The sequence below is a fragment of the Zonotrichia leucophrys genome, unplaced genomic scaffold (genome assembly GCF_028769735.1).
Source record: "Zonotrichia leucophrys gambelii isolate GWCS_2022_RI unplaced genomic scaffold, RI_Zleu_2.0 Scaffold_75_219274, whole genome shotgun sequence".
Taxonomy (NCBI): domain Eukaryota; kingdom Metazoa; phylum Chordata; class Aves; order Passeriformes; family Passerellidae; genus Zonotrichia; species Zonotrichia leucophrys.
This window is the reverse complement of record NW_026992280.1, coordinates 153,386-178,917: the sequence shown is the minus strand read 5'-3', so window position 1 is coordinate 178,917 and position 25,532 is coordinate 153,386. Positions and strand designations below refer to the sequence as shown.

Below are 25,532 nucleotides of genomic sequence, written 5' to 3'. Positions count from 1 at the left end.
CTTTCTGTTCAGGATTTACAGAGACAATATGCCAGTCAGTGTCCTTCAGGTGGAGTGACTCTGTCAGCTGCAACCTGTAAGGCTCATTGACAGAAGATGCGGTTAATACAGAATCACTTAAATCATAACAAAGGTTATTTTGTTTCACATTTAACAGTGGACTAGCGGACTTGGTCTTTGAAGCACCTGCTTCACTTACACAAATGTTAATATTATCGCGCGCTTGATTTATTTTACTACCCTTATTCTCTTGGCCTGCTCCTTTTATGTCTGCACGCCTGGCAGGCTGGCGCTTTATTCTTCGTTTTTTTGTTGTTGACTCCCAGGGAGGGCTTGCAGTTCTCCTCCCCTGCTATTTTTAAATTCATCAAATTCCCTTTTCAGGGGCACTGGTTACTCCAGTGCCCTAGCTTATTGCAAAGCAGGCATGGTTTAGTGGGCTCAACCATTGCCGGTCTCCGCTGCTGCCCAGGGTACTGCTGTGCTGAAAGAGAAGGTGCAGGGCTGGCAACAGCAACACGCTGAGGTGGTCTTGGCAGCAGCCTTGGTCTGGAGTCTTCAGCAACACTCATCAGAGGCACTTTCCTGTTACAGACTAGAAGCATATCTTTTAATGTAGGGGAAGGTTCCATAGGAAGGCTCAGGATTGCTGCTCGACACTGTTCATTTGCATTTGTGAACGCTATTTCTTCTAAAATTGCTTCCCTTGCATTTTCTTTTTTAACCTGTATTTCAATGGCTCTAGTTAGCCTTTCTACAAATTTCACAAAAGGCTCTGATGGTAGTTGTTTGATTTTACTATAGGGCTCAAAAAGCCCCTCAGGTTGGAGGGAAAAGAATGCCTTTTCAGCTGCTTCCTTTACTTTCTCAAGTGTTTCTGCAGGAATTGCAGCAGCTTGGACTGAGGGAGAAGACCATTGACCCTCACCACAGAGGTGGTCAATAGTAATAAGGTTACCATTGTTGTCTTTTGCTGTGTTTGGATCAGCCTGTAAGCTTGGGAGAGCATCTTTTAGCAGTTGTTTCAATGCTGATTCCCATAATTTGAATTCCGTGGATGTCATGAGACATGAAAACAATTGTTTTAAATCATGTGGAACCACAATAGTCCTACTTAATTCAGAATTTAAAAGGCCACGGAAATATGGACTGTGTGGACCATATTCTTTATGAGATTTACAGATCTCTTTAATCAATTGTCGTCCAAAAGAACTCCAATTAGCAGTTGGGGCTGCTCCAGCTTGAGCTGCAGGCTGAAACGTAACAGGGGCCAGTGACAACATGGCACCATGCATTGGGTCTGCTGTCCCCTGCTCTGTATCCCTTGAATCAGAAGCATTGGAATCACAGCTACAGGTTTGGGGACAGGCAGTGGGTGTGTCCCCACCGTGGGAACCCGGGGAGGGGGCGGGGACAGGGAGCCGGCAAGGGGCGGGGAAACCGTGGGAACAAGGGGCGGGGTCAAGGGGCTGGCAGGGGGCGGGGATACCGTGGGAACAGAGGGCGGGGTCACCTGGTGACATCACGTCAGCAGCCGCCCCCTGGCAGGAGTAGAGGGGCGGAGCTGAGGGTACTGCAGGAAAGGCGGGGGGAGGGGGGAAGGTGTCACGAGGAACAGGAGGAGAGGGGGATGGGGCAGGAATTTTGGGATGCTTAAGAGGATTTTGGGAAGAAGAAGACCAGGTTTGGGAAGATGCCACGTGGCACCCACCATCTTGTGCACCCCCTAGGGACTGGGGGCCATTTTGGGCATCACTGCTCTCCGAAAAGCTAACACGTGCTCGGGATTTTTTGGGGAAAGAGGTGTAGGGGTTTTAGAGGGAGAGGGAGGAACAGGGAGAGCAGAGGCACATGGCTTTACATTCGGCTTTTTCTCCATTTCCTTTGTTTGAGCAATGCTGTTCGAATTTGTAAACTCCAGAACACAAATTTAGCTGAGGATAATTTGCCAGATTGTCCTAAGGTTATCAATTCATTCCCAACTTTATCCCAGAATTGAATATTGTGGATTTCTTCAGGGGAAATGTTTGGGAACTGCAGAAAAAGCCATCTTATAAACTGTTTCAATTTTCCTTTAGAGAATTTCACATTACTCTTGATTAGAATGCTAACAATATGATAATACACTCCCCTTTGTACAATGCTAAGTTTGGAACCCATGTTAAAAAGCAAAGTACTTAATCCCGCCTGACCAAAAACAAAGCTAAAATCAGCTACCAATTTCTAAAAAAACCACAGATAGAAAGCGATAACGAGCAGACAAAAGCTTCACAATGCAGCTGTATATACTGCTTTTAAAATTCCCGGGCAGCAGCAGCACGGCACGCCCTGCCGAACAGAGGCAGACACAAAGCCTCCCCCGCGGTGGAATGCAGCACCCCCGCGGAGCAGAGACAGCAGCCACTCCACGTGGCGGCCGAAACCGGAGCCCCCCCCCCCCCCCCCCGCCGCGTGTGCAGAGCACGCCCTACCCCGCAGGTCCCCGGCCACGTGGAAAGAGAGCCCCCCCCTCCCCCGCAAAGAGAAAGAGAAAGAAAATCTCCTAACACGTGTCTGAACACGCTGCTGAGCCGGGGGGGGAAGGGCAGAGAGCGATCCCGCTCCGGCGCGAATTCTAAAAAACAGTGAAACACGCAGCAGGAAAGCTAACACTAGAACGCTATGAATTCTCGTCTGTGGGGCTGCGCAGCCAAAATGCAAAGGCAAAAAAGGAACAGAACTCGCGGCAGAGTCTGTTTTTGAGCTTCTGCTCTACCGAAAGCAGAGATACTCACGTGAAATGGAAGCTGTAGGCTGGGTACAGGCAGGCAGGTCTCCACCGGAAAAGGACCTCTCTCTGGGTGCAAGAGAAGCTACCCTTTTCTTCCTCTGGAAAATCTGTTCACCACAATGAAGCAGGGCTTTCCAAAGGCGCCGAACAGTCCACGAAACTTTTTCTGGGAGTATTCCCAAAGTCTCTAGCTGGGAGTCTTGAAGCCAGGCTCCTTTCAGCTGGATGCACGGCTGGCAGAAGCTTCTCTGAGGTACTGCGAGTCCGTTTTCGGGCTGCAGAGTCGAGCCACCCACAGGGACGCCAATATATTGGAATATGTATCCCAATATAACCAGTTAGATGGTGCCTAGGCCAGTTCTGACCTTCGCTGCTGGGCCAGAGGCAGCGCTGCGGTGTTTAACCGCAGAGATACCTTGGCTGGCGGCAGAGTGCAGCGGGGCACAAGACAGGACTCCATTCTCCTCAGGAGAGAGCTTCTGGCGATGGTGGAGAGAAAGGGAATGGATTCTGCTAGAAGGTAGCCAGATGTTTATTCCATGAGTACAGATACGTCTGCACTGGGCCACTGCTGGTAACAGAATGAAGCCGCATGGTCTCATTCACATTTTAAGCTCAGGACAGGGAAGGGGAGGGGACAGGTGAGTCACCAACCAGGTGAAGGGGCAGGGTCTCAAGGTAGTAGGGACACCTATCACACGACGCCTTGCTGGTATGTTAGCCTGATTGACAGGGCACACTCAGCGAGGGGCGAGGGGGAAGGGAGAAGGTAAAACAGGATATTGCAACACACCACAACACATAGGCGCACGGTGCAGGACCCGCAGACGGGGGCGGAGCTCTGTCTGTGTCCGTGTGTCTGTGTGTCCATCCGTGTGTCCATGTGTCCGTCTGTCCATCCCAGGCGCATGGTGCAGGACCCGCAGACGGGGGCGGAGCTGTGTCCGTGTGTCCGTGTGTCCATCCGTGTGTCCATCTGTCTGTCCGTCCATAGGCGCACGGTGCAGGACCCGCAGACGGGGGCGGAGCTGTGTCTGTATCCATGTGTGTCCATGTGTCCATGTGTCCGTGTGTCCATCTGTCCATCCATAGGCGCACGGTGCAGGACCCTCAGACAGGGGCGGAGCTGTGTCTGTATCTGTGTGTCCATGTGTCCGTCTGTCCATCCATAGGCGCACGGTGCAGGACCCGCAGACGGGGGCGGAGCTGTGTCTGTATCCGTGTGTCCGTGTGTCCATGTGTCCATGTGTCCATGTGTCCATCTGTCCGTCTGCAGGCGCACGGTGCAGGACCCGCAGACGGGGGCCGAGCTGTGTCTGTCCATGTGTCCATCTGTCCATCCATGTGTCCGTCTGTCCGTCTGTCCGTCCGTAGGCACACGGTGCAGGACCCGCAGACGGGGGCGGAGCTGTGTCTGTATCCATGTGTGTCCGTGTGTCCATGTGTCCGTGTGTCCATCTGTCCATCTGTCTCTGTGTCCGTGTGTCCATGTGTCCGTGTGTCCGTCTGTCCGTCCGCAGGCGCACGGTGCAGGACCCACAGATGGGGGCGGAGCTCTGTCTATATCCGTGTGTCCATCTGTCCATCCATGTGTCCGTCTGTCCATCCGCAGGCGCACGGTGCAGGACCCGCAGACGGGGGTGGAGCTGTGTCCGTGTGTCCATGTGTCCATGTGTCCGTCTGTCCATCCATAGGCGCACGGTGCAGGACCCTCAGACAGGGGCGGAGCTGTGTCTGTATCTGTGTGTCCATGTGTCCATCCGTGTGTCCATCCGTCTGTCCATCCATAGGCTCACGGGTGCAGGACCCGCAGACGGGGGCGGAGCTGTGTCTGTATCTGTGTGTCCATGTGTCCATCCATGTGTCCGTCTGTCCGTCCGCAGGCGCACGGTGCAGGACCCGCAGACGGGGGCGGAGCTGTGTCTGTATCCGTGTGTCCATCCATGTGTCCATGTGTCCGTCTGTCCATCCGTAGGCGCACGGTGCAGGACCCGCAGACGGGGGCGGAGCTGTGTCCATGTGTCCATCCATGTGTCCATCTGTCTGTCCATCCATAGGCGCACGGTGCAGGACCCGCAGACGGGGGCCGATGTGCGTCTGTCGGAGGAGCAGCTGGCTCTGGTGCAGCGCCTGCAGCGGGGGCACTTTGGGGACGTCGCCTTCGACCCCTACGAGGTGGGGCAGGGATTCCCAGCGCCGGGAATGTGGCATCGGAATGGGAGGGACCAGGGGCTGGAATTCCCAAAGGGAATGGGGCAGGATTCCTGCCAGGGCTGGATTCCCAAAGGGAATGGGGCGGGATTCCTGCCAGGGCTGGATTCCCAAAGGGAATGGGGCGGGATTCCTGCCAGGGCTGGAATTCCCAAAGGGAATGGGGCGGGATTCCTGCCAGGGCTGGAATTCCCAAAGGGAATGCTGAAAGGGGAGGGCTTGAGACCGGTGGAATTCCCGCCGGGAATGCCCGAGGGGAGGGGAGACCCCAGGGGCCCATGGAATTCCCACCAGGAATACTCAAAGGGGAAGTGCCGAGGGCGGAATTCCCACTGGGAATGTGGGGGGTGAGGCCCCATTGATGGAACTCCCATTAGGAATGCCCAAGGGGAGGCCCCAGGGCCGGAATTCCCACTGGGAATGTAGGAGGTGAGGCCCTAGTGGCAGAATTCCCATTTTGGGAATGCTGAAAGGGGAAGTTCCAAGGGCGAAATTCCTGCTGGGAATGTGGTGGGGTGAGGCCGCAGTGATGGAATTTCCACTGGGAATGTGGGAGGGGAGGCCCCAGCACTGGAATTCCCTCTGGGAATGTGGGAAGGGAGGCCCCAAGGGTGGAATTCCCTCTGGGAATGTGGGAAGGGAGGCCCCAGGGGCGGAATTCCCGCCGGGAATGCCCAAGGGGAGGCCCCAAGGGTGGAATTCCCTCTGGGAATGTGGGAAGGGAGGCCCCAGGGGCGGAATTCCCACTGGGAATGTGGAAAGGGAGGCCCCAGGGCTGGAATTCCCACCAGGAATGTGGGGGGGGTGAGGCCCCAGGGGCGGAATTCCCATTGGGAATGTGGGGGGGAAGTTGAGGCTCCAGGGGCTGGAATTCCCATTGGGAATGTGGGAAGGGAGGCTCCAGGGCTCCCGGGAATTCCCATTGGGAATGTGGGAAGGGAGGCTCCAGGGCTCCCGGGAATTCCCATTGGGAATGTGGGAAGGGAGGCCCCAAGGGCTGGAATTCCCGCTGGGAATGCCCAAGGGGAGGCCCCAAGGGCTGGAATTCCCGCCGGGAATGCCCAAGGGCTGGGGTCTGAGCATTCCCGTTTTTCCAGCCGTCCGTGGATTTCTTCACCCACGAGGTGCGGATCCACCCGGTGACCAACCGGCCCGCGGACAAACGGAGCTTCATCCCCTCCCTGGTGGAGAAGGAAAAGGTGGGAGAGAGGCCGGAATTCCGGGCGGAGATCCCGCTGGGATCAGGAGGGTCGGAAGATCCAGACGGGATGGGGAAGGTGGAAAAGCTCCAGTGGGATCAGGAGATTGGAAGGATCCTGGTGGGATGAGGAGGGTGGAAAAGATAAGGAGAAGGGAAAGATCCAGGTGGGATGAGGGGATTGGGAAGATCCAGGTGGGATGAGAAAGTTGGAAAGATCCAGGTGGGATGAGGGGATTGGGAAGATCCTGGTGGGATAAGGAGATTGGAAAAGCTGGAGTGTGGGGAGATCCTCATGGGATAGGGAGGTTGGAAGGATCCAGGTGGGATCAGGAGGTCGGGAAGATCCTGGTGGGATGGGGAGGGTGGGAAAGACAAGGAGAAGGGAAAGATCCAGGTGGGATGAGGAAGTTGGGAAGATCCTGGTGGGATGAGAAGGTTGGAAAGATCCAGGTGGGATGAGAAAGTTGGGAAGATCCCGGTGGGATCAGGAGGATGGAAAGATCCGGACGGGATGGGGGAGGATGGAAAGATCCAGGTGGGATGAGAAGGGTGGAAAAGGATGAAGAGGATGGAAAGATCCCAATGGAATGAAGGGATTGGAAAGATCCTGGTGGGATGGGGAGGTTGGAAAGATCCAGGTGGGATGGGGAGGTTGGAAAAGTTAAGGAGAGTGGAAAGATCCAGGTGAGATGAAGAGATTGGACAAGTCCTGGTGGAAAGATCTGGATGGGATGGGGAAATTGGGAAGATCCTGGTGGGGTGGGGAGAGTGGAAAAGCTGAGGAGATTGGGAAGATCCTGTTGGATTGAGGAGAGTGTAAAGATCTCAGTGGGATGAGGTGGGAGGAAAGATCCGGGTGGGATGGGGAGGATGGAAAAGCCCTGGTGGGATCAGGAGATTACAGAAAAAATTCCGAATGGGATGAGGAGGAGGGAAAGGCTGAGAAGGGTGGGAAGATCCCAATGGATTAGAAGATTGGAAACACCCAGATGGGATGAGGAGGATGGAAAGATCATGGTGGGATCAGGAGATTGGAAAGATCCAGGTGGGATCAGGAGGATCCATGGAAAGCTGAGGAGGATCCAGGTGGGATCAGGAGATTGGGAAGATCCAGATGGGATCAGGAGGATCCATGGAAAGCTGAGGAGACTGGAAAAGCTCCAGTGGGATGAGGAGATTGGAAAGATCCCGGATGGGGATGGGGAAACCAGAAAGATCCAGGTGGGATCAGGAGATTGGAAAGATCCAGATGGGATGAGAAGGTTGGAAAGATCCAGGTGGGATGGGGAGGATGGAAAGATCCAGGTGGGATCAGGAGGATCCATGGCAAGCTGAGGAGGATCCAGTGGGATGAAGATTGGGAAGATCCAGGTGGGATCAAGATGGAAATCCATGGGAAGCTGAGGACTGGAAAACTCCATTGGATGTGAGATGGAAAGATCCTGATGGGATGGGAGGATTGGAAACACCCAGTGGGGATGAGGGGGAATGGAAAGATCCAGGTGGGATGAGGAGATTGGAAAGATCCAAGGTTGGATCAGGGGATCATGGAGACTGAAGGAGGATCCAGGTGGGATGAGGAGATTGGGAAGATCCAGGTGGGATCAGGAGGATCCATGGAAAGCTGAGGAGGATCCAGGTGGGATGAGGAGTTTGGAAAGATCCAGGTGGGATCAGGAGGATCCATGGAAAGCTGAGGAGGATGCAGGTGGGATGAGGAGTTTGGAAAGATCCATGATGGGGAATGAGGGATTGAAAAGATCCAGGTGGGAACCCAGGGGAGAGATCCATGGAAAGCTGAGGAGGCTGGAACAGCTCCATTGGGATGCGGAGGACAGAAACCTCCTCGTTTCCCATCCCAAATCCCGGGAATTTGTGGATTTGGCCGCGCAGGTCTCCAAGCTGGTGCACGCCATCAAGATGGGCTGGATCCAGCCGCGGAAGCCGCGCGAGGGCGCTCCCACCTTCTACGACCTGTGGGCGCATGAGGACCCCGACGCGGTGCTGGGCCGGCACCGCATGCACGTGCCCGCGCCCAAAGCGCCGCTGCCGGGGCACGCCGAGTCCTACAACCCGCCCCCGGAGTTCCTGCTCAGCCCCGAGGAGGTGGGAGCGCCGGGAAATTCCGGAAAATTCCGGGAATGCCGGGAAATTCCGGGAACGCCGCGGGGCCGCTCTATGGAGGGGGTTTGGGGGCATCGAGTTGGGTTTGGAAGGGTTTGTCCTGGGAGTTTGTGGGGAAGTTGCTGAGTTTTGGGAATTGTCGCTGCCCATGGGGTGGGATCAGCTCGGAATTCCCAACTGGAGAATTCCAGGATCCTGTGGGATGGAGGGAGTTTTTCTACGGAAGTTGTGGGGTGTTTCATGGATGGGAATTGGGAATTGGGAATTGTCACTGCCCATGGAATTCCCACCTGGAGCATTCCAGGATCCCATGGAATGGAGGGAGTTTTTCCTGGGAATTTTTGGGGTGTTTCATCCCTGAGGTTGCTCAGGGATGAGTTTTGGGAATTGTGGGATGGGATCAGCTCAGAATTCCCACCCAGAGCATTCCAGGATCCTGTGCGATGGAGGGAGTTTTTCCTGGGAATTTGTGGGGTGTTTCATCCAGGGATGGGTTTTGGGAATTGCCGCTGCCCTTGGAGTGGGATCACTTGGAATTCTCACCCAAAGAATTCCAGATCTGTGGAATCGAGGAGTTTTTCCTGGGAATTTGTGGGGATGTTTCATGGATGGGAATTGGGAATTGGGAATCAGGAATTGTCGCTGCCCATGGGGTGGGATCAGCTCGGAATTCCCACCCAAAGGATTCCAGGATCCTGTGGGATGGAGGGAGTTTTTCCATGGAAGTTGTGGGGTGTTTCATGGATGGGAATTGGGAATTGGGAATTGGGAATTGTCACTGCCTGTGGAATGGGATCAGCTCAGAATTCCCACCTGGAGAATTCCAGGATCCTGTGGAATGGAGGGAGTTTTTCCTGGGAATTTTTGGGAAAAAGGAAAATTGCTCAGGGGTGAGTTTTGGGAATTGTCGCTGCCCATGGAGTGGGATCAGCTCAGAATTCCCACCCGAAGAATTCCGGGATCTTGTGGAATGGAGGGAGTTTTTCCAGGGAATTTTTTGGGTTGTTTCATCCAGGGATGAGTTTTGGGAATTGTCGCTGCCCATGGAATGGGATCAACTTGGAATTCCCACCTGGGGCATTCCAGGATCCTGTGGAATGGAGTTTTTCCTGGGAATTTGTGGGGTGTTTCATCCAGGGATGAGTTTTGGGAATTGTTGCTGCCCATGGAATGGGATCAGCTCGGAATTCCCACCCAAAGAATTCCGGGATCTTGTGGAATCAAGGGAGTTTTTCCAGGGAATTTGTGGGGATGTTTCACGAATGGGATGAGTTTTGGGAATTGTCGCCACCCATGGAATTCCCACCCAGAGCATTCCAGGTTCCTATGGAATCGAGGGAGATTTTCCTGGGAATTTGTGGGGTGTTTCATGGATGGGAGGAGCTTTGGGAGTTGTCACTGCCCATGGAATGGGATCAGCTCGGAATTCCCACCCAGGGCGTTCCCGGATCCTGTGGAATGGAGGGAGATTTGGGGTCGCTCCCCAGGGATTGGGATTGTCCCCGGATAACTGGGAGAGGCTCTGGAGTGGGATTTGGATCCAGAGGGGTTGGATGAGGGGAACACAGGCAGGGAAATCCCAATGGGAAAAGCTCCCGTGGGATGAGGAGGGAGAGATCCCAATGGGATCAGGAGGCTGGAAAATCCCGGCCAAGGAGCGATCCTGACCCTTGGGAATGGCTCTTCCCCAGCCCAGGGCATCCCATCCCATTCCCATTCCTCTTCCCATCATCCCATTCCCATTATCTCATCCCCATTTCCCATTCCCAATCCCTTCCCCATTCCCGTTATTCCATTGTCCCATCCCCATTCCCCATTCCTAATCCCATTATCCCATTCCCATCCCCATCCTCATTCCCATTCCCCTTTTTCCCATTTCCCATTATCCCATTTCCCATTGTCCCATCCCATTCCCCATCCCCATTCCAAATCTCATTCCTATTCCCATTGTCCCCATCCCATTCTCCTTCCCATTCCCATTTTTCTCATCCCCATCCCTGTTGCAGTGTGGTGTTGTATTTAATTCCAATACATCCCCATTATCCCATTCCCATCCCCATTCCCATTCCCATTATCCCATCCCCACTATCCCATTATCCCATCCCCATTCCCATTCCCCATTTCCCCACTATCCCATTATCCCATTCCCCATTCCCATTCCCCATTTCCCCATTATCCCCTTCACCTTCTCCCACGCTCCCCACCGTGGTTCCCTGTCTCTCCCAGCATTCCCGCAGGAGCTGGCCTGGGATTCCCATCCTGTGATCCCCATCCTTGGGAATGGCTTCTCATGACCCCATCCCCATTCCATCCCATCCCCATGATCCTGTTATCCCGTTTTTCCCGTTCCCACGATCCCGTTACCCCGTTGTTGTTGTTATCCCGGCAGGAGCTGGCCTGGCAGCAGCAGGATCCGTCGGAGCGGCGCCTGCCCTTCCTCCCGCGGCGCTTCCCGTTCCCCATTCCCCATTGTTTCCCATTCCCATCCCCATTATCCCCATCCCCATTATCCCATGGATCCCACATTCCCATTGTTGTTTTCCCGTCAGGAGCTGGCCTGGCAGCAGCAGGATCCGTCGGAGCGGCGCCTGCCCTTCCTCCCGCGGCGCTTCCCATTCCCCATTCCCCATTCCCATTCCCAATCCCATCCCCATTATCCCAATCCCATTCCCCACTATCCCATCATTCCCACATTCCCGTTGTTATCCCGGCAGGAGCTGGCCTGGCAGCAGCAGGATCCGTCGGAGCGGCGCTGGCATTCCTCCGGGCGCTTCCCGTTCCCCATTCACCCATTTCCCATTCCCATCCCCATTATCCCATGTCCATTCCTCCCACTATCCCATCATTCCCACATTCCCATTGTTGTTATCCCGGCAGGAGCTGGCCTGGCAGCAGCAGGATCCGTCGGAGCGGCGCCTGCCCTTCCTCCCGCGGCGCTTCCCATTCCCCATTCCCCATTGTTTCCCATCCCCATTCCCATCCCCATTATCATTATCCCCATCCCCACTATCCCATGGATCCCACATTCCCGTTGTTGTTTTCCCGTCAGGAGCTGGCCTGGCAGCAGCAGGATCCGTCGGAGCGGCGCCTGCCCTTCCTCCCGCGGCGCTTCCATTCCCATTTCCCCATCCCTATCCATCCCCATTTCTTCCCACCATCATTCCCCATTCCCTTTTATCCCAATCGCCATTCCCATTCCCATTCTTATCCCCATCATGATCCCACATTCCCTGTTGTTTTCCCGCAGGAGCTGGCCCTGGCAGCAGCAGGATCCGTCGGAGCGGCGCCTGCCTTCCTCCCGCGGCCCCATTCCCATGTTTCCCATTCCCCCCATTCCCATTTTTTTTCCCAGATCCTAAATCCATACCTCCCTTCCTCCCGCCGCTTCCCTTCCCATTCCCATCCCCATCCCCATTATCTTATCCCATTCCCATTATCCCACATTCCCATTGTTGTTTTCCCGTCAGGAGCTGGCCTGGCAGCAGCAGGATCCGTCGGAGCGGCGCCTGCCCTTCCTCCCGCGGCGCTTCCCGAGCCTGCGCGCCGTTCCCGCCTACCCGCGCTTCATCCACGAGCGCTTCGAGCGCTGCCTCGACCTCTACCTCTGCCCCCGACAGCGCAAAATGAGGGTGCGCACCCCAAAAATCCCACAAAAAAAAAAAAAAACGGGAATGTTGGGTCGGGAATGCCGGAATTCCCGGCCGGAGCGTCGGGAGCAGGTGGGATTGAGTGTTGGTGTGGTGTCCGTCCCGCAGGTCAACGTGGATCCCGAGGATCTCATTCCCAAACTGCCCCGGCCGAGGGATCTGCAGCCGTTCCCCACCACCCAGGCTCTGGTGAGGGAATTTTTGGGATATTCCAGCTGGAATTTGGGGCAAACAGGGATTTGGTGGGAATGGGAATGGGGGAGTTCCCGGGAGAGGCTGAGGGCGCTGGGGGGGGATGATCCCAGAGAAAATTGGGATTGAATTGATCCAGGTGGAGTTTGGGATCTGCTCCCAGGGAAAAAGGGATGGGGAAAGAGGGAATGGGCTCAAGATGGGATTTTTGGGAAAATTCCCCTGGAATTTTGGGGCAAGCAGGGATTTGGTGGAGTTGGATGGGTTGGCTGGATGGAGTGGATCATGGATGGGGAGGTGGGGAGATATCCAAGGTGAGGGATGCCCCAGAAAGGGAATGGGGAAAAGAAAGGGAATGGCCAAGTGGGATTTTTGGGAATATTCCCCATGGAAGGGTTGTGAACCCGTGGATTGTGGGATGGGAATGGGAGTGGGGGATGCTTCCCTGAGATGCCCAGATCCTGGGGGTCCAAATCCCAGAAATCCCAAATTCTCCTCCTTCCCAAAATCCAAATCCAGTCGTCTCCTTCCCAGGAATCGGAGACCCGGAATGCTCCCATTGGAGCTCCTTGGGGTTGGGATTCTCCCTCATTCCCGTTTTTTTTCCCAGATTTACCGCGGCCATTCCAGCCTGGTGCGGACCATCAGCGTCTCCCCCAGCGGGCAGTGGTTGGTGTCAGGTATGGATTCATCCCTGGATTGGGAATTCCCAGGATAAATCCCATGGATCCACAGCCCAGCTCCACCCAGAGCTGCTCCGGGGCCAGGGTTGGGATTGGGGCTTTTCCCCATGGAAAATCCCAACCTCGGTTCCGGGGGAGAATCCTGGGATTGGCCCCGTCCTGCGGTGCCTCCGGAAAACTCCAGAGCTTTTCCAGCTGCTCTGGAGTCCCAATCCCATTCGTTATCCCATTCCCAATCCCATTATCTCATTGCCATTATCCCATTCCCATTATCTCATTCCCATCCTCATTCCCAACCCCATCCCCATTCCCTGAAATCCAGTCCCCATTCCCATTATTCCAATCCCATTCCCATCCCTATTCCTGGGAATCCCATTCCCATTGTCCCATCCCCCTTCCCATTATCCCATTCCCATGCCATCCCCATCTCCATTCCTGTTATCCCAATTCCATTCCGTTTATCCCATTCTCATCCCCATTCCCTTTTCATTCCCATTATCCCATTCCCATCCCCATTCCCGGGAATCGCATCCCCATTCCCATTATCCCATTCCCATTATCCCATTCCCATTATACCATTCCCATAATCCCATTCCCGTTTTCCCATCCCCATTATCCCATTCTCATTTTCCCATTCCCCATTCCCATTATCCCATCCCCATTTCCCATTCCCATAATCCCATTCCCGTTTTCCCATCCCCATTATCCCATTCTCATTTTCCCATTCCCCATTCCCATTATCCCATCCCCATTCCCGTTATCCCCATTATCCCATTCCCCTCTACGCCGTTGTTACCCCGTTGTTACCCCGTTGTTACCCCGTTGTTATCCCGTTGTTATCCCGTTGTTACCCCGTTGTTACCCGTTGTTACCCGTTCGTTTATCCCATTGTTACCCGTTGTTGCCCCATTGTCTACCCGTTGTTACCCGTTGTTACCACCCGTTGTTATCCCGTTGTTACCCCGTTGTTATCCCGTTCTTACCCCATTTTACCCCGTTTTACCCCATTGTTACCCCTTGTTATCCCATTGTTATCCCATTGTTATCCCTTGTATCCCATTGTTATCCCATTGTTATCCCATTGTTTCCCCATCACTGTCCCGTTGTTACCCCGTGTTATCCCTTGTTACCCCTGTTATCCCATTGTTATCCCGTTGTTACTCCGTTGTTATCCCGTTGTTCCCCGTTGTTACCCCGTGTTACCCATTTATCCCATTGTTACCCCATTGTTACCCCGTTGTTATCCCATTGTTTATCCATTGTTATCCGTTGTTATCCCATTGTTTCCCCATCACTGTCCCGTTTGTTACCCCGTTGTTACCCCTTGTTACCACCGTTGTTACCCCGTTGTTACCCCGTTTTATCCCGTTTTATCCCGTTGTTACCCCGTTGTTACCCCATTGTTATCCCGTTGTTACCCCGTTGTTACCCCGTTGTTACCCCATTGTTACCCCGTCGTTTATCCCGTTGTTACCCCGTTGTTACCCCGTTGTTATCCCGTTGTTACCCCGTTGTTACCCCGTTGTTATCCCGTTGTTATCCCGTTGTTATCCCGTTGTTACCCCGTTGTTACCCCGTTGTTACCCTGTTGTTACCCCGTTGTTACCCCATTGTTATCCCCGTTGTTATCCCGTTGTTACCCCGTTGTTACCCGTTGTTATCCCATTGTTACCCCGTTGTTACCCGTTGTTATCCCGTTGTTACCCCGTTGTTATCCTGTTGTTATCCCGTTGTTATCCTGTTGTTACCCCGTTGTTACCCCGTTGTTATCCCGTTGTTACCCCGTTGTTATCCTGTTGTTATCCCGTTGTTATCCTGTTGTTACCCCGTTGTTACCCCGTTGTTATCCCGTTGTTACCCCGTTGTTATCCTGTTGTTATCCCGTTGTTATCCTGTTGTTACCCCGTTGTTACCCCGTTGTTACCCCGTTGTTATCCCGTTGTTACCCCGTTGTTATCCCATTGTTATCCCGTTGTTATCCCATTGTTATCCCATCGTTATCCCATCATTACCCCGTTGTTACCCCGTTGTTACCCCATCATTATCCCGTCGTTATCCCGTTGTTTCCCCGTTGTTATCCCGTTGTTACCCCATTGTTATCCCGTTGTTATCCCGTTGTTACCCCATCATTATCCCGTCGTTATCCCGTTGTTTCCCCGTTGTTTCCCCATCACTATCCCGTTGTTCCCGGCACAGGCTCGGATGACGGCACGGTGCGTTTCTGGGAGGTGAGCTCGGGGCGCTGCCTGCGCACGCTGCCCGTCGGATCCGTGGTCAAGAGCGTGGCCTGGAACCCCAACCCCTCCATCTGCCTGGTGGCCGTGGCCGTGTGAGTGCCCTGGGAGCATTCCCACATTCCCAAATTTCCCTGGGATCATTCCCTGGAACCCCAACCCCTCCATCTGCCTGGTGGCCGTGGCCGTGTGAGTGCCCTGGGAGCATTCCCACATTCCCAAATTTCCCTGGGATCATTCCCAACCCCTCCATCTGCCTGGTGGCCGTGGCCGTGTGAGTGCCCTGGGATAATTCCCACATTCCCAGATTTCCCTGGAACCCCTACCCCTCCATCTGCCTGGTGGCCGTGGCCGTGTGAGTGTCCCAGGAGCATTCCCACATTCCCAGATTTCCCTGGGATCATTCCCTGGAACCCCAACCCCTCCATCTGCCTGGTGGCCGTGGCCGTGTGAGTGTCCTGGGAGCATTCCCACATTCCCAAATTTCCCTGGAACCCCAACCCCTCCATCTGCCTGGTGGCCGTGGCCGTGTGAGTGCCCTGGGAGCATTCCCACATTCCCAAATTTCCCTGGGATCATTCCCAACCCCTCCATCTGCCTGGTGGCCGTGGCCGTGTGAGTGCCCTGGGACATTCCCACATTCCCAAATTTCCCTGGAACCCCAACCCCTCCATCTGCCTGGTGGCCGTGGCCGTGTGAGTGCCCTGGGAGCATTCCCACATTCCCACATTCCCACATTCCCAAATTTCCCTGGGATCATTCCCTGGAACCCCAACCCCTCCATCTGCCTGGTGGCCGTGGCCGTGTGAGTGTCCTGGGACATTCCCACATTCCCAAATTTCCCTGGGACCCCAACCCCTCCATCTGCCTGGTGGCCGTGGCCGTGTGAGTGCCCTGGGACATTCCCACATTCCCAAATTTCCCTGGGATCATTCCCAACCCCTCCATCTGCCTGGTGGCCGTGGCCGTGTGAGTGCCCTGAGACCATTCCCAGGGATTCCCAGATTTCCCCTGATCCCAGAGGATTCCCTGATCCCAGATTTCCCATTCGCCAGGGCCGAGCAGCTGCTCCTGGGAGGAATTCCCTGATCCCAGAGGATTCCCCCTGATCCCATGGCATTCCCTGATCCCAGAGGATTCCCTCTGATCCCAGATTTCCCATTCCCAGGGATGAGCAGGTGTTCCTGGGCAGGGTTCCCTGATCCCATGGGATTCCCTGATCCCAGATTTCCCCCTGATCCCGGATTTCCCATTTCCCAGGGATGAGCAGGTGCTCCTGGGCAGGGTTCCCTGATCCCATGGGATTCCCTGATCCCAGATTTCCCTCTGATCCCAGATTTCCACCTGATCCCGCGTTTCCCATTCCCCAGGGACGAGCAGGCGCTCCTGGGCAGGGTTCCCTTATCCCAGAAGGTTCCCTGATCCCAGAGGATTCCCCCTGATCCCAGAGGATTCCCCCTGATCCCATGGCATTCCCTGATCCCGGATTTCCCATTTCGCAGGGATGAGCAGGTGTTCCTGGGCAGGGTTCCCTGATCCCATGGGATTCCCTGATCCCAGATTTCCCCCTGATTCCAGATTTCCCCATTCCCAGGGATGAGCAGGTGTTCCTGGGATGGTTTCCCTGATCCCAGAGGATTCCCCCTGATCCCATGGCATTCCCTGATCCCGGATTTCCCATTTTGCAGGGACGAGCAGGTGCTGCTGGTGAACGCGGGCCTGGGGGACCGGCTGCTGGTGTCGGGCACGGATCAGCTGCTGGAGGCGTGGGAGGCTCCGCAGGAGGAGCGGCCGCAGCCGGTGCGCTGGGAGCCGGCCGGCGCCGAGGAGCGCGCCCGGGGCGTCCGCCTGCGCGTGCAGCACGGCAAGGTGGGACCGGCATTCCCGGGATTTTGGGGGGGATCGTGTTCTTGGGATCTGGGTGAGATCGGCATTCCCGGGATCTGGGTGGGATCGGCGTTCCCGGGATCCCGCTGGGATCGGCATTGCCAGGATCTGGGTGGGATCCGTGTTCTTGGGATCTGGGTGGGATTGGCATTCCCGGGATCCCGCTGGGATCGGCATTGCCGGGATCTGGGTGGGATTGGCATTTTTGGGATCAGCATTCCCAGGATTCGGGTGAGATCAGCATTCCTGGGATCTGGGTGGGATTGGCATTCCCAGGATCTGGCTGGAATCAGCATTTTTGGGATCCAGGTGGGATCGATGTTCTTGGGATCTGGGTGGGATCGGCATTCCCAGGATCCAGATGGGATCGGCATTCACGGGATCTGGGTGGGATCGGCATTCCCGGGATCTGGGTGGCATTGGTGCCCAGGGATTGGCATTCCTGGGATCTGGCTGGGATCGGCATTCCCGGATCCGGGGTGGATTGGCACCCAGTGATCGACATTCCTGAGATCTGGGTGGGATTTGCATTCCCAGGATCTGGGAGGCATCGGCATTCCCGGGATCTGGGTGGGATTTGTGTTCTTGGGATCTGGGTGGGATCGGCATTCCCGGGATCTGGCCAGGATCAGCATTCCCGGGATCTGACTGGGATCGGCATTCCCGCATCCAGCTGGGATCGGCATTCCCGGATCCGGGGTGGATTGGCACCCAGTGATCGACATTCCTGAGATCTGGGTGGGATTGGCATTCCCAGGATCTGGGAGGCATCGGCATTCCCAGGATCTGGGTGGGATTGGTGTTCTTGGGATCTGGCTGGGATCGGCATTCCCGGATCCAGCTGGGATCGGCATTCCCAGGATCTGGGTGGCATTGGCGCCCAGGGATTGGCATTCCTGGGATCTGGCTGGGATCGGCATTCCCAGGATCTGGCTGGGATTGGCATTCCCAGGATCTGGGTGGGATCGGCATTCCCGGATCCGGGGTGGATTGGCACCCAGTGATCGACATTCCTGAGATCTGGGTGGGATTGGCATTCCCAGGATCCTGGAGGCATCGGCATTCCCGGGATCTGGGTGGGATCCGTGTTCTTGGGATCTGGGTGGGATCGGCATTCCCGGGATCTGGCCAGGATCAGCACAGCCAGGGCGATTCCTGGGCCTTGTTGGTGATCCAGAGGGTCGGGATTTTGGGATCTGACCTGGATCCAGATCCCAATCCCATTCCCAATCCCATTCCATTCCCAGCCAGTGACGCAGGTGACGTGGCACGGCATGGGTGACTACTGGGCCCTGATGTTGATCCAGAGGGTTGGGATTTCAGGATCTGACCCAATTCCCATTCCCATTGCATTCCCAGCCGGTGACACAGGTGACATGGCACAACCAGAGTCTCCATGGTGATCCGGGAGGTCGGGATTTCGGATCTGACCCAGATCCCAATCCCAATCCCATTGCATTCCCAGCCGGTGACGCAGGTGACCTGGCACAGCAAGGGCGACTACTGGGTGTCGGTGGTGATCCAGAGGGTCGGGATTTTGGGATCTCACCTGGATCCCAATCCCAATCCCACCCCAAGGAGCCCTGGGATGATCCAGAGGGTCGGGATCTCAAGATCTGACCCAGCTCCCAATCCCATTCCCACCTTGAGGAGCTCCAGGATGATCCAGAGGGTCGGGATCTCAGGATCTCGCCCAGCTCTCATTCCCATTCCCATTTCATTCCCAGCCAGTGACGCAGGTGATGTGGCACAACAGGACAATTCCTGGGCTTCAGTGGTGATCCAGAGGGTCGGGATTTGGGGATCTCACCCGGATCCCTTCCCTAATCCCACCCCAAGGAGCCCTGGAATGATCCAGAGGGTCGGGATCTCCCCTTCCTTTCTCATTCCCATTCCCAGCTGGTGACACAGGTGGTGTGGCACAGCCAGGGCGATTCCTGTGCCCCAGTGGTGATCCAGAGGGTCGGGATTTTGGGATCTCACCCAGATCCCGTTCCCATTGCATTCCCAGCCGGTGACACAGGGGTAGTGGCACGGCCAGGGTGACTGCTGGGCCTCAGTGGTGATCCAGAGGGTCGGGATTTTGGGATCTGATCCTGATCCTAATCGCGATCCCGTTTCAGCCGGTGACGCAGGTGACGTGGCATGACAAGGGCGATTCCTGTGCCTTGGTGTTGATCCAGAGGGTCGGGATTTTGGGATCTCACCCGGATCCCGGATCCCAATGTCAATCCTATTCTCATTCCCATTCTGAGGAGCTCCAGGATGATTCAGAGGGTCGGGATCTCACCTGGATCCCGTTCCTGATCCCATTTCTGACCCCATTGCATTCCCAGCCCATGACACAGGTGACGTGGCACGGCAAGGGCGACTACTGAACTTTAGTGGCGATCCAGAGGGTCGGGATTTTGGGATCTCATCCTGATCCTAATCGCGATCCCGTTTCAGCCGGTGACGCAGGTGACGTGGCACGGCAAGGGCGACTACTGAACTTTAGTGTTGATCCAGAGGGTCAGGAATTTGGGATCTCACCCAGATCCCGTTCCCGATCCCATTCCTTTCTCTGTCCCGTTCCCAGCCGGTGACGCAGGTGACGTGGCACGGCAAGGGCGACTACTGGACCTTAGTGGTGATCCAGAGGGTCGGGATTTTGGGATCTCACCCAGATCCCGTTCCTGATCCCATTTCTGATCCCATTCCCAGCCGGTGACGCAGGTGGACATGGCACGGCAGGGGTGATTCCTGTGCCCCAGTGGTGATCCAGAGGGTCGGGATTTGGGGATTTCACCTGGATCCCATTCCCAATGCTCTTCCCAATCCCATTTCCATTCCCAGCCGGTGACGCAGGTGGCATGGCACAGCCAGGGTCTCCATGGTGATCCAGAGGGTCGGGATTTTGGGATCTCACCCAGATCCTGTTCCTGATCCCATTTCTGATCCCATTTCAGCCGGTGACGCAGGTGACGTGGCACGGCAAGGGCGACTGCTGGGCCTCAGTGTTGATCCAGAGGGTCGGGATTTTGGGATCTCACCCGGATCCCATTCCCGATCCCATTTCTGATCCCATTCCCAGCTGGTGACACAGGTGACGTGGCACGGCAGGGGCGATTCCTGTGCCCCAGTGGTGATCCAGAGGGTCGGGATTTTGGGATCTCACCCGGATCCCATTTCTGATCCCATTCCTGTTTCAGCCGGTGACGCAGGTGACGTGGCACGGCAAGGGCGATTCCTGTGCCTCAGTGTTGATCCAGAGGGTCGGGATTTTGGGATCCCACCCGGATCCCAATGGCAATGCCATTCCAATTCCCATCCTGAGGAGCTCCAGGATGATTCAGAGGGTCGGGATCTCACCTGGATGCCATTCCTGATCCCATTTCTGATCCCAATCCCATTCCCAGCCGGTGACACAGGTGACGTGGCACGGCAAGGGCGATTCCTGTGCCCCAGTGGTGATCCAGAGGGTCGGGATTTTGGGATCTGACCCGGATCCCATTCCCAATCCCACCCCAAGGAGCCCTGGGATGATCCAGAGGGTCAGAATCTCAGGATCTCACCCATATCCCAATCCCACTCTGTTCCCAGCTGGTGACACAGGTGATGTGGCACAGCCAGGGCGATTCCCAGGCCTCCATGGTGATCCAGAGGGTCGGGATTTTGGGATCTCGCTTGGATCCCATTCCTATTCCCAATCCCATTCCCACCCCAAGGAGCTCCAGGATGATCCAGAGGGTCAGGATCTCACCTGGATCCCGTTCCTTTCTCTGTCCCGTTCCCAGCCGGTGACGCAGGTGATGTGGCACGGCAAGGGCAACTACTGAACTTTAGTGGTGATCCAGAGGGTCGGGATTTTGGAATCTGACCCGGATCCCATTCCTGATCCCATTTCTGATCCCATTTCAGCCGGTGATGCAGGTGACGTGGCACAGCCAGGGCAATTCCTGTGCCCCAGTGTTGATCCAGAGGGTCAGAATTTTGGGATCTCATCCTGATCCCGATCCTGATCCCGTTCCCAGCCGGTGACGCAGGGTAGTGGCATGGCAAGGGCGACTACTGTGCCCCAGAGGGTCGGGATTTTGGGATCTGATCCTGATCCTAATCGCGATCCCATTTCAGCCGGTGACGCAGGTGACGTGGCACAGCCAGGGCGATTCCTGTGCCCCAGTGGTGATCCAGAGGGTCGGGATTTCGGGATCTCACCTGGATCCCGTTCCCATTGCATTCCCAGCCGGTGACGCAGGTGACATGGCACAGCAAGGGTGACTACTGAACTTTAGTGTTGATCCAGAGGGTTGGGATTTTGGGATCTGATCCTGATCCTAATCCCGATCCCGTTTCAGCCGGTGACGCAGGTGACGTGGCACGGCAAGGGCGATTCCTGTGCCCCAGTGGTGATCCAGAGGGTCGGGATCTCACCTGGATCCCGTTCCTTTCTCTGTCCCGTTCCCAGCCGGTGACGCAGGTGATGTGGCACGGCACGGGTGACTACTGTGCCTCAGTGTTGATCCAGCGGGTCGGGATTTTGGGATCTCACCCAGATCCCGTTCCCGATCCCATTTCTGATCCCATTTCAGCCGGTGACGCAGGTGACGTGGCACAGCACGAGTGACTACTGTGCCTCAGTGTTGATCCAGAGGGTCGGGATTTTGGGATCTCACCCAGATCCCGTTCCCGATCCCATTTCTGATCCCATTTCAGCCGGTGACGCAGGTGTAGTGGCACAGCCAGGGCGATTCCTGTGCCCCAGTGGTGATCCAGAGGGTCGGGATTTTGGGATCTCACCTGCATCCCATTCCCGATCCCATTCCTTTCTCATTCCCATTTCAGCCGGTGACGCAGGTGACGTGGCACGGCAAGGGCGACTACTGGGCGTCGGTGGTGCGGAGCCCGGGCGGGCGGCAGGTGCTGATCCACCAGAGCAGCCGGCGCTGGAGCCAGGCCCCGTTCCGGCGCAGCCCGGGCCTGGTGCAGTGCGTGCGCTTCCACCCGCTGCGGCCCCACTTCCTGGTGGCCTCGCAGCGCTCGGTGCGCGTCTACAACCTGCTGCGCCAGGAGCTCACCAAGAAACTGCAGAGCAACTGCCAGTGGATCTCCAGCATGGCCGTGCACCCCGGAGGTGCGGGATCGCCCCAGGAATGCCGGGATTTCCCCGGGAATGCCGGGATCGCCCCCGGGAATGAGGGGATTCCGTGTGGGAACGAGGGGATTCCTTGTGGGAATGAGGGGATTCCTTGTGGGAACGAGGGGATTCCTCGTGGGAACGAGGGGATTCCTTGGGGAATGAGGGGATTCCTTGGATTCCTTGTGGGAATGAGGGAATTCCTTGTGGGAATAATGAGGGGATTCCTTGTGGGAATGCTGGGATTCCATGTGGGAACGAGGGGATTCCTTGGGGAATGAGGGGATTCCTTGGGGAATGCCGGGATTCCTTGGGGAATGACAGGATTCCTTGTGGGAATGAGGGGATTCCTTGTGGGAATGAGGGGATTCCTTGTGGGAATAATGAGGGGATTCCTTGGGGAATGACGGGATTCCTTGGATTCCTTGTGGGAATAATGAGGGGATTCCTTGGGGAACGAGGGGATTCCTGGGATTCCTTGGGGAATGAGGGGATTCCTTGTGGGAATGAGGGGATTCCTTGTGGGAATGAGGGGATTCCTTGGATTCCTTGTGGGAATAATGAGGGGATTCCTTGTGGGAATGAGGGGATTCCTTGGATTCCTTGTGGGAACGAGGGGATTCCTTGGGGAATGCCGGGATTCCTTGTGGGAATGAGGGGATTCCTTGTGGGAATGAGGGGATTCCTTGCAGGAATGAGGGGATTCCTTGTGGGATTGAGGGGATTCCTTGTGGGAACGAGGGGATTCCTTGGGAATGAGGGGATTCCCTGTGGGAACGAGGGGATTCCGTGTGGGAATGCCGGGATTCCTTGTGGGGATTCCTTGTGGGAATGAGGGGATTCCGTGTGGGAATGAGCGGATTCCTTGTGGGAATAATGAGGGGATTCCTTGTGGGAACGAGGGGATTCCTTGTGGGAATGAGGGGATTCCTTGTGGGAATGAGGGGATTCCTTGTGGGAACGAGGGGATTCCTTGGATTCCTTGTGGGAATAATGAGGGGATTCCTTGTGGGAATGCTGGGATTCCTTGTGGGAACGAGGGGATTCCTTGCGGGAATGAGGGGATTCCTTGTGGGAATAATGAGGGGATTCCTTGTGGGAACGAGGGGATTCGTCATGGGAATGAGGGGATTCCTTGTGGGAATGAGGGGATTCCTTGTGGGGATTCCTTGTGGAATGCCGGGATTCCTTATGGGAACGAGGGGATTCCTTGGGGAACGAGGGGATTCCTTGGGGAATGAGGGGATTCCTTGTGGGAATGAGGGGATTCCTTGTGGGAATAATGAGGGGATTCCTTGTGGGAATGTGGGGATTCCTTGGGGAATGAGGGGATTCCGTGTGGGAATAATGAGGGGATTCCTTGTGGGAACGAGGGGATTCCTTGTGGGAATGAGGGGATTCCCTGGATTCCTTGTGGGAATAATGAGGGGATTCCTTGTGAAATGAGGGGATTCCTTGTGGGAATAATGAGGGGATTCCTTGTGGGAATGAGGGGATTCCTTGGATTCCTTGTGGGAATAATGAGGGGATTCCTTGTGGAAATAATGAGGGGATTCCTTGTGGAATGCTGGGACTCCTTGTGGGAATGAGGGGATTCCTTGTGGGAATGTGGGGATTCCTTGGGGAATGAGGGGATTCCTTGTGGGAATAACGAGGGGATTCCTTGTGGGAATGAGGGGATTCCTTGTGGGAATGAGGGGATTCCTTGGGGAATGAGGGGATTCCTTGGGGAATGAGGGGATTCCTTGTGGGAATGCCGGGATTCCTTGGGGAATGACAGGATTCCTTGTGGGAATGAGGGGATTCCGTGTGGGAATAATGAGGGGATTCCGTGTGGGAACGAGGGGATTCCTTGGGGAATGAGGGGATTCCTTGTGGGAACGAGGGGATTCCTTGGATTCCTTGTGGGAATAATGAGGGGATTCCTTGTGGAAATGCCGGGATTCCTTGTGGGAATGATGAGGGGATTTCTTGTGGGAATGAGGGGATTCCGTGTGGGAATGCTGGGATTCCTTGTGGGAATGAGGGGATTCCTTGGATTCCTTGTGGGAATAATGAGGGGATTCCTTGTGGGAATAATGAGGGGATTCCTTGTGGGAACGAGGGGATTCCTTGGGGAATGAGAGGATTCCTTGGGGAACGAGGGGATTCCTTGTGGGAACGAGGGGATTCCTTGGATTCCTTGTGGGAATGAGGGGATTCCTTGGATTCCTTGTGGGAATGAGGGGATTCCTTGTGGGAATGAGGGGATTCCTTGTGGGAACGAGGGGATTCCTTGGGGAATGAGGGGATTCCTTGGATTCCTTGTGGGAATAATGAGGGGATTCCTTATGGGAATGCTGGGATTTCTTGTGGGAATGAGGGGATTCCGTGTGGGAATGAGGGGATTCCTTGGGGAATGAGGGGATTCCTTGGATTCCTTGTGGGAATAATGAGGGGATTCCTTGTGGGAATAATGAGGGGATTCCTTGTGGGAACGAGGGGATTCCTTGTGGGAACGAGGGGATTCCTTGGGGAAGGAGGGGATTCCCTGTGGGAATGAGGGGATTCCCTGTGGGAATGAGGGGGTTCCTTGAGGGAATGAGGGGATTCTGTGTGGGAATGAGGGGATTCCTTGTGGGAATAATGAGGGGATTCCATGTGGGAATGTGGGGATTCCTTGTGGAATGAAGGGATTCCTTGTGGAATGAGGGGATTCCTTGCGGAATGAGGGGATTCCTTGTGGAATGAGGGGATACCTTGGGGAATGAAGGATTCCTTGTGGAATGAGGGGATTCCTTGTGGGAATAATGAGGGGATTCCTTGTGGGAATGAGGGGATTCCTTGGGGAATGAGGGGATTCCTTGGGGAACGAGGGGATTCCTTGTGGGAATAATGAGGGGATTCCTTGTGGGAATGAGGGGATTCCTTGTGGGAACGAGGGGATTCCTTGGGGAACGAGGGGATTCCTTGGGGAATGAGGGGATTCCTTGGGGAACGAGGGGATTCCTTGTGGGAACGAGGGGATTCCTTGTGGGAATGCCGGGATTCCTTGTGGGAATAGTGAGGGGATTCCTTGTGGGAATGAGGGGATTCCTTGTGGGAATGAGGGGATTCCGTGTGGGAATGAGGGGATTCCGTGTGGGAATGAGGGGATTCCTTGTGGGAATGAGGAGATTCCTTGTGGGAACGAGGGGATTCCTTGGGAATGAGGGGATTCCTTGGGGAATAATGAGGGGATTCCATGTGGGAATGAGGGGATTCCTCGTGGGAATGAGGGGATTCCTTGGGGAATGAGGGGATTCCTTGCGGGAACGAGGGGATTCCTTGCGGGAATGAGGGGATTCCTTGTGGGAACGAGGGGATTCCTTGGGGAATGAGGGGATTCCTTGGATTCCTTGTGGGAATAACGAGGGGATTCCTTGTGGGAATAATGAGGGGATTCCTTGTGGGAATGAGGGGATTCCTTGTGGGAACGAGGGGATTCC

At 55.5% G+C, this 25,532-nt stretch overlaps 1 protein-coding gene across 1 annotated transcript in view; it reads left to right on the top strand.

The window, feature by feature from the left end:
• The window catches only part of BOP1 (BOP1 ribosomal biogenesis factor), a 41,927-nt gene that overhangs the window by 7,752 nt on the left and 8,643 nt on the right, over positions 1–25,532 (top strand). The window contains exons 3-11 of the mRNA XM_064737556.1: positions 4,828–4,945; positions 6,079–6,180; positions 8,076–8,288; positions 11,774–11,935; positions 12,062–12,142; positions 12,756–12,825; positions 15,025–15,157; positions 16,751–16,931; positions 21,774–22,063. Coding sequence (XP_064593626.1) covers positions 4,828–4,945; positions 6,079–6,180; positions 8,076–8,288; positions 11,774–11,935; positions 12,062–12,142; positions 12,756–12,825; positions 15,025–15,157; positions 16,751–16,931; positions 21,774–22,063 — 1,350 coding nt within the window. The remainder of the gene's footprint in view (positions 1–4,827; positions 4,946–6,078; positions 6,181–8,075; positions 8,289–11,773; positions 11,936–12,061; positions 12,143–12,755; positions 12,826–15,024; positions 15,158–16,750; positions 16,932–21,773; positions 22,064–25,532) is intronic.